Source organism: Eptesicus fuscus, chromosome 17, assembly GCF_027574615.1.
Source record: "Eptesicus fuscus isolate TK198812 chromosome 17, DD_ASM_mEF_20220401, whole genome shotgun sequence".
In the NCBI taxonomy this organism is placed as follows: domain Eukaryota; kingdom Metazoa; phylum Chordata; class Mammalia; order Chiroptera; family Vespertilionidae; genus Eptesicus; species Eptesicus fuscus.
Window position 1 is genome coordinate 43,200,185 of NC_072489.1, and position 7,787 is coordinate 43,207,971.

Sequence of the window (7,787 nt, forward strand, 5' to 3'; positions counted from 1 at the left end):
GCTCTTTTTCTTTCTCCTTTTAAGTCTCTGTTTCCCCTCTTCCTGAACTACTTCTCTGAGCCACAGTCTCCGTCCTTCGGTCTCTGGCTCCGGCATCTGTCTCGGCTCCCGGCCTCCCTCTCCCGGTCTCCGCCCCTCCCCCGCGCTGTCATTCACCCGGCTTCTCTCTGCTCACAGCCAATGGAGAGACCGGGTCGGAACGGCTAGGCTCCCTCGCACCGGGCTTTTTCGCCCGGTGATTGATGTCCCAGAGTCAACAGCGAGCAAGCAGCCGGAGAGGGGAAGGAGCAGCCGGAGAGGAGTAGGATACGGCGCCCCCTCTCTCCCTCCCCTCCCCCCGACTTTAGCCCTTGTGCGTACTTCGCCTCCAAGTCTCGGCGCAGCCAGGAAGCGCTCCTGCTTTCGCGCCCCTGCGCGCTGCACCCGGAGCGAAAAACAGCGAGCCCCGCCGCCCAGGCCCCCCCCGCGGGGCCGGGGCGGGGGTCGGCATGGAGCACCTGGGTCCGCACCATCTCCACCCGGGCCACGCGGAGCCCATCAGCTTCGGCATCGACCAGATCCTCAACAGCCCGGACCAGGGCGGCTGCATGGGGCCAAACTCACGCCTCCAGGACGGAGAATACGGCCTTGGCTGTTTGGTCGGAGGCGCCTACGCTTACGGCGGCGGGGGACCGGTGGCCGGGGCGGCGGCCGGGAACGCGGGGGCCTACGGCGCAGGCGGCCCGAGCGGTCCCGGTGGCCCGGCGGGCGGCGGGGGCGGTGCCTGCAGCATGGGCCCTCTGGCCGGCTCCTACAACGTGAACATGGCCTTGGCGGGCGGCCCGGCTCCGGGAGGCGGCGGCGGCGGCGGCGGAGGGGCGCTGAGCGCCGCGGGAGTGATTCGGGTGCCCGCGCACAGACCACTAGCTGGAGCGGTGGCCCACCCCCAGCCTCTGGCTACCGGCTTGCCAACGGTGCCCTCCGTGCCTGCCGTGCCAGGTGTCAACAACCTCACCGGCCTCACCTTCCCCTGGATGGAGAGTAACCGCAGATACACAAAGGACAGGTTCACAGGTGAGTCCGGGGCCCGCGCGCGCCCCGCCTGGCCGCGGCCCGGGCTCTGCGCTCTCCCTCCCCCCTCGTGGCTCCCTGCAGCCCCCTTCGCCTGCCCGGTCGGTCGCTCAGCTCCTCTCGGTGCTTCCGCCAAGTTTAGCCGCCTGCCACCTTTCTATGCTCGAGGAATCGCCATGCTGGAAGAGTTCTCCCAGCCCGGGCCGCGCGGCGTCTCTCCCGCAGACCCCTGCTCCGAGAAGCGCCCCCAGATTCCCCTCTCGGAGTCCCTGGGCCCGGTCAGAGGGAGGGAAGGGGAATGTAGCTTCGGGACACGTTCCGCCCGCCTTTGGGGCCCGGAATCTCAGAGAAGGGGCGCGATGTGAACAAACTGTTTCTTCCGTCCCGGCCGACGTTCTCTTGGGAGGCGGTGAGCCCCAGAACCAAACGCAAGGAAAGAACAGGTTCCCCCCCCCACACACACACCCACACACACACACAAACTCCAAGTTCCAGGGTCTGCTGCGCTGCGGGCCAGCAGAGGCCACGAGCCCGAGGAAAGCAGCAGAGCGGGCGGCCCTTTCTTCCCGAACCGCGGGCTTCGTCCAGGTCGGTGGCAGCGTGGGGCTGAGCCGCCCGCTTCATTTTCGTTCTGTCCGGGCTCGGCCTTCTCCTCCACCTCCTCCCCCCCGGCCCTCGGGCGTAAATACTGCCCCGGCCAGGCCCAGGGTCGATCGGCCGCCAAAGGACTGCTCCCGGGACGATGGCGCATTCGGCGGCGCTGGCTGCCGTCCTCTCCGCTGCCTGCTCCCCGCCTTCCTCCGTTAGTCCCGGCTCTGCGCTCCCGCTTCCGCTGTCGGCCCTCAGCCCTAGCTCGGCGCGGGCCCTTTCCCCCGGCTTCCCTTCCCGCTTCCCTTGGCATCCCCTGGATCTGAGAGTATTATCTTCCCGCTGAGCCAGGCCCCCACGCCGGTTGGGAAGCAGCGAAGCAGCCACGAGTTGAGTCTGGGTTCCGGACAGGCCTTAGGAGCAGGAGGAGGGAGGCACAGGCCAGGACTCCAGCGCCCAACTGTGAAAGGGGGTTAGGCAGCTTAGAGCTAGACCCTGGACTAGGAGACCCTGGGGCACCACAGCCCCCCTGCTCCTGTTCCAACCTTGGCTCAGACTCTAGGACTGTGGCAAAAAGTTTTGTTGTTTTTTTTTTTTGGGGGGGGGAGGAATTCGTAGAGACAGAACAACCACTCTACTTTGGGGCTCTAGGAAGGGCCCTGTACTCAAGGGGCTCCACTGCCCCAACCCAAGTTCTCTCAGGCCTGGACTAGAGGGAAGGACTCTGAGGGAAGCCCTGGCCTGGAACCCACTAATCCTGGGTCTGGTGAAAGGTACTTCACACAGGCCTACCTAGGGGAGCCACAGCGCATCTGCTCTCCTTCCAGGCCTGAGAAGGTGCTGAGGGAGTATATGGCTTGCCTTGTGTTACCTAGTGCGCCTGTGTGCTGGCTTGTTTGGATGTATGGATCTACAATTTGCTACTATAATTTGTATGTGACGTGTCTGTGTCTATCGCTGTGTGATGGAGGCTTAGGTCGGGACCAGGCAGGGTCCAGCCCCTTACTATGGGGCAGCTTCCCTGAGGCTGGAGGCCTGGGGCAGTGGGAAGCTGTGGGGGGCCCTGGGTGGGCTGCCATCTTCTGCTCGCCTCAGGGAGACTGGGGAGGTGGCTGTGGTTTAGTGTCTGGTTGGGCACGTGGAAGCCCGGGGCTAGGGAGGCCTCCGTGGTGGCAGCAGCGGCTGCAGCTTGGCGGCGGGAGGGGGCCCTTTCCCGCCCCGGCTTGGAGCTTGAGGGCTGCAGGGAGGATCGAGGCCCTGATCGTGGGGTCTAGCAGCTATGCTCGCTGAGTCGCGGGGTGTCGGGCCTGGGACGCCTCCTGACGCTCTGCCGCTTGCCTCTGCCGTCTGTCTGTCTCCCGCTCCAGTGGCCCTCTCACCCTTCACTGTAACACGCCGTATAGGTCACCCCTATCAGAACCGGACGCCCCCCAAGAAGAAGAAGCCGCGCACGTCCTTCACGCGCCTGCAGATCTGCGAGCTGGAGAAGCGCTTCCACCGCCAGAAGTACCTGGCCTCCGCCGAGCGCGCCGCCCTGGCCAAGGCGCTCAAAATGACTGACGCTCAGGTCAAAACCTGGTTCCAGAACCGGCGGACCAAGTGGAGGTGAGCGCGCGGGGCGGGCGCGGCGCGGGCGGCGCGGTCTCGGCGGCTCCAGGCTCCGGGCCTCTCGGGACGCGCACGCTTCCCCCGCTCCCGGTTTCCGACGTGTTCGGAGGAGCTGGCAGCTCCTGCTAGGCGCTCGGGGAGTGGGAGGCAGGCGCTGCCGACGGACCGAGACGCGGCTGGAGAGCCCTGGCTCTGTGGATCGGAGGCTTGCTAGCGTTGTGGCCGGCAAACCCAGTGCCTTTGCAAACGCGGCTGATCCCGGCCGCCGCTTGAGGAAACAGCAGGTTAGAGCAGTCCGTGCAGTCCAGGTCCCCGGATCAGTGAGTCCCGCGGGGCTTTTTGTTTGCGCAAACGTGCACTGACAGAGATACCCGCTCTGTCCCGGAGACTGGAGACAGGACGGCCTGCGCCCAGGTTCTGCGCCCCAGCCGGGCTCCCTGCAGAGCGTCTGGGGCCGCAGACCTCCGCCTGGGCTCTGCTGACTCCCTCCTCCCGCGACCCCCGGCCTTCCCGCCACGGGTTCCCCACGCTGGAAGGGGAAAATCAATCCGTGCCGGCTGTGGCGGGATTTTCGATGGTCCCACAGAACCCGGGATCAATTAGGAGCAGATGGTTGTGTGTGTGTGTGTGTGTGTGTGTGTGAGTGTGAGAGAGAGAGAGAGAGAGAGAGAGAGAGAGAGAGAGAGAGAGATTACCCGTCTCACATCACACATCCACTACACTAATTTCCCCCCATATACATACACCTTGACCTCTGTCCCTCTCTGTCTCTCTCTCTTCCTCCCTCCCTCCCCCTCTTTCTTGTGTCCCGCTGACTTCGTGGCAGCCTTACTCTCCGCACACACCAGCGCTTTCTCCGCTGGTCCCTCCTGCACCCTCCCGCCCGCACATCTAACCCGAACACTCGGTTCCACGCCTGCCAGGCGTTTCTCGCTAGCTCAGGCCTCAGGGGGAGCGCAGGAGTCTGGGCGAAGGCGGCGGCGCCGGGCCGGGCGGGCCTGGGGCCTGAGGAAGGAATTGGAGTTTCCTCTTTTACTGAATGAAGGCGAGGAATCTGCCGGGATTCCGCCTGTGGTGGCCACAAAGGAAGCCACTGCCCCGCGAGTCTGCTGCCCTCCCCTCCCCTCCCCACATTCCTGCCGCTGGGGCAGGGGGGACCAGCTTCAGACCTCTGGAAAGCTAGTTGAAGAGGGGGCGAGGCTGGCTGGGTAGGGGTACACCGGGGTTCTCAAGGCCCACTCAGGGCTGTAGCCGAGGGGAGGGAGGGAGCCAGGCAAGACCCTCCCCCAGGTGGCGGACAGAGAAACTAAAACGCAAAGGGGGGGGGGCAAACTAGATACCCCACCCAGGCAGAAAAGGAAACCAGGCAGCCTAATGAAGTCTTAGGTATGAAAAAGAAAAGCAATGGATGGGGAAAACCTCCATTTTCGTTTCAAACAAATTCCCTTAGTCTTGAGAAAGCCAACGGGGCAGGGGCGGGGATGAAAGAAAACAAGAGATACAGACAAAAGCCCGAAGGAAGAGAAACAGTGAAGCAGTTGAAAGCGCAGGAGAGAAGGGGAAGAAGAGAGCCAGAGACACAGTGAAAAGCAAGAAGGGGCAGCGGGGAGGAGGCCGGCGTCCGCCCGGGGAGAGGCCCTCGCTGGCTTCGCGCGGCTTCATCGATCGCCTACAAATTGCTTCTGGAGGCCCCGGGGACTCCCATTAGGTCTGTCCACCTTAGAGACAGACGTTTGATCTCAGTTGACGGGGTGGAGGGGAGGCATTAAATGGAGTGAGTCATCGCCTCCCTGGACGCCTCGGAGGAAGCCGGCTGGCCCGGCGGCAGTCCCGGCAGGCACAGGGCGCAGGCTGGGCGCAGGAGGTCCGAGGCCGGGAGACGTCGGCAGAGAAAAGGGGGGAAGAGAGGTCGGGCGGGCGGGACAGCTCGTATCCACAGCCCTTGCCTCTATCTTGGGCTGGTGGGGAACGTGAGGCCCCCAGGATCCGGACGGGAGTGTCTGATCTTCCTCGGGGTTGGGGGTGGGGGCAAGATGCCATTTTATTCTTGGCTGAGCCCTTCGAGGCTGTTGTGGGCGCAGCGTGTGGACAGGGAGCCCCAGCTCCCTGCCTAGCGGACTTTTCCCGCAGCTTCCCTGATGTAGCTCGGTTCCATCTACTTGTGGGGTTACCAGTCTTTGTCGGAGTCGGGATCTTCGAGATCAGGGGGTGCGTTAGAGGGGCCCACGCTGGAGCCGGGTGCTGCCCAGGCAGCAGGGCCCGTGCGTGCGCAGGCTCTCCCGGGATCGCGCGGCAGCGTGGGTAACCGGGCAGCGTGGGTAACCGCTTGTCCCCGTGCAGGCGGCAGACGGCGGAGGAGCGCGAGGCCGAGAGGCAGCAGGCGAACCGCATCCTCCTGCAGCTGCAGCAGGAGGCCTTCCAGAAGAGCCTGGCGCAGCCGCTGCCCGCCGACCCGCTCTGCGTCCACAACTCGTCGCTCTTCGCCCTGCAGAACCTGCAGCCCTGGTCTGACGACTCGACCAAGATCACCAGCGTCACGTCCGTGGCATCGGCCTGCGAGTGAGCCTGCCCAGCCCCCTCCCCTTGGGCCCCCCGCCCAGCCAAGGGGTCAACGCGCGGAGGCCTGAGAGCCAGGACTCTCTCCCACCCTACCGGCCTCAGGCTGCCCACGGAGGGGAACGCGCCCCTCCACAGGGGCCTGCCTGCTTGCCGAAACTGCGCTCTCTTCCGTGGAAAAGAAGAGAAGAGTGCAGAGGACAGGGACCCGCGACCCACTCCCGGACTCCCACGCGGTCCTGCGCGCCCGCTAAAACTGTTCAGAGGCGCCTCCGTTTGCATCTATTTTATTTTAATCTGGTTTTTAACGTGGGACTGAGACAGACGGGGGAAGAGGGAGAAGAGGAGCTTCCGGGGTCCCCAGAGGACAGCATGGGCTGTCGTTGGAGCCTTCTCTCTGTATCCCACTCCTCATCACATACCCTCACTTACCGACACCCACAGGCCCACACAGAGATGATTCCACCGTCCCTCTTGGTGTCACCCCAGATCACACACAGGGGACCTATGGCAGAATGTCACGCGCACACACAGGGCCATAGCCTTCTTACCTTTGATTCTCACTATCCGTCCTAGGCCAGGCGTGACCTAGACTTACTCTGAACAGCATGGCACGTCTCATAAGCACGTGGCTGTGGCCACACTGTGATACCCTATTCCACACACAGCAGCGGTCACAGTGTCCCTTGGCCTGCCAGACCTCCATCACGCATCCTAGTCCCTCCCAGGTACTCACAGGCAGGTTTTCACACAAACTCAGCCTGTTTCTCCAGATCCTGTTCATAGGGGGGGTTTAAGTTATGCACTTATAAGGTGTTTTCTGTGTAACCATTTTATAAAGTGCTTGTGTAATTTATGTGAAAAAAAATAATAAAACCCTCCGGATCCGGAGTTCGGGCTGCCTGCTCCTTGCTGAGCCCAGCATCCTGCAGCTACTTGGCTTTGGTGTTAGCTGGGCAGCTCTGGAGCCTGAGCTTGAGGGACATCTGGGGGCAGCACCTGCAGGCTCTGGAGAGAGGAAGGAAGAAGGGGGACAAACAGAAGGCAGAGCTGAGGTAAGGAGGGAGAGAAAGGCTCTCCTGGGACGGCTAGTGCTCAAGAGGGTATAGTGTCTTGGAGTGTGAGAGTCGTGTGCGTGTGCGTTCTGAACGGTGTGGGCAATCAGAATATTACCGATTTGTAATAGTGTGTAATTGTGTTTGCAATTATTTTATTTTGATTTTTTGGGGTTTGCAGTTATTGTCTGTGCTTCTTTCTGCTTAAGTTGCAAATCGAAACTATCATTATATACTCGAACTTGTGGTGTGTGTGTGTGTGTGTGTGTGTGTGTGTGTGTAACTATGTTTAAATGGAGCTGTGCTTTGAGAGATAATTGTATGATTGCCCACCGGTATTTGTGATTGTGTGTGAATCATGTGTTAATGTTTGTGAGAGTACATATTAGTTTCTCCTTATGAATCTGTTTCTGTGTTAAATGTGTGAATGTTTGTGATTGTGTATCATCTGTAATTGTGTAGATGTAATTGTGTGTGAGATGTAAACATGTGTGAGATGCATATTTTACTGTATATATCGTGTGTAACAGTATGTATATATTTGGGGAAATGAATGAGTGGGGAGTGGGGATCATTGTGGGTGACTGTCCCTGCCAGTGACTGGGGGTGAGTGGGTATAATTGTACTCTGGTAGTGGACAAGATGGGGGCAGTGTCTAAGGTAGGGTGTGAGATACATTGTGGGGGTACCAACATCTGCTAGGAGTTCTGGAGTTCTAGGCCCTTACCCAGCAAGCTGCAGAAACTGGGGCACACTGAGTCAGGAAGGGGGCCAGGTTCTCTGTGGTGCTCTAACCAGGACTTCACAGCCCCAGCACTAGCCTGCCCTGGGTGGGATCTGAATAGGTGACTTCTCAGGGACCTTCAGAGAGGCCCCAAATCACTCCAGTCAGGACACCAGCCACAGTGCACAACACTTTCCATAACATCT

At 61.3% G+C, this 7,787-nt stretch overlaps 1 protein-coding gene across 1 annotated transcript; it reads left to right on the top strand.

Annotated features, from left to right (window-relative positions):
• Positions 1–488: 488 nt before the first annotated feature.
• On the top strand, positions 489–5,809 carry TLX1 (T cell leukemia homeobox 1). The gene is made up of 3 exons (XM_008144198.3): positions 489–1,053; positions 3,042–3,243; positions 5,587–5,809. Exons 1-3 carry the CDS (start codon positions 489–491, stop codon positions 5,807–5,809), a joined length of 990 nt encoding a protein of 329 aa, XP_008142420.1.
• Positions 5,810–7,787: the final 1,978 nt, after the last annotated feature.

Bases quoted from the DNA above. Each gene is read 5' to 3' on its own strand.
- TLX1 (XM_008144198.3), top strand. From the start codon at position 489: ATGGAGCACCTGGGTCCGCACCATCTCCACCCGGGCCACGCGGAGCCC. The intron at 1,054-3,041 runs GTGAGTCCGGGG...CACGCCGTATAG, and splicing joins CACAAAGGACAGGTTCACAG to GTCACCCCTATCAGAACCGG. The intron at 3,244-5,586 runs GTGAGCGCGCGG...GTCCCCGTGCAG, and splicing joins AACCGGCGGACCAAGTGGAG to GCGGCAGACGGCGGAGGAGC.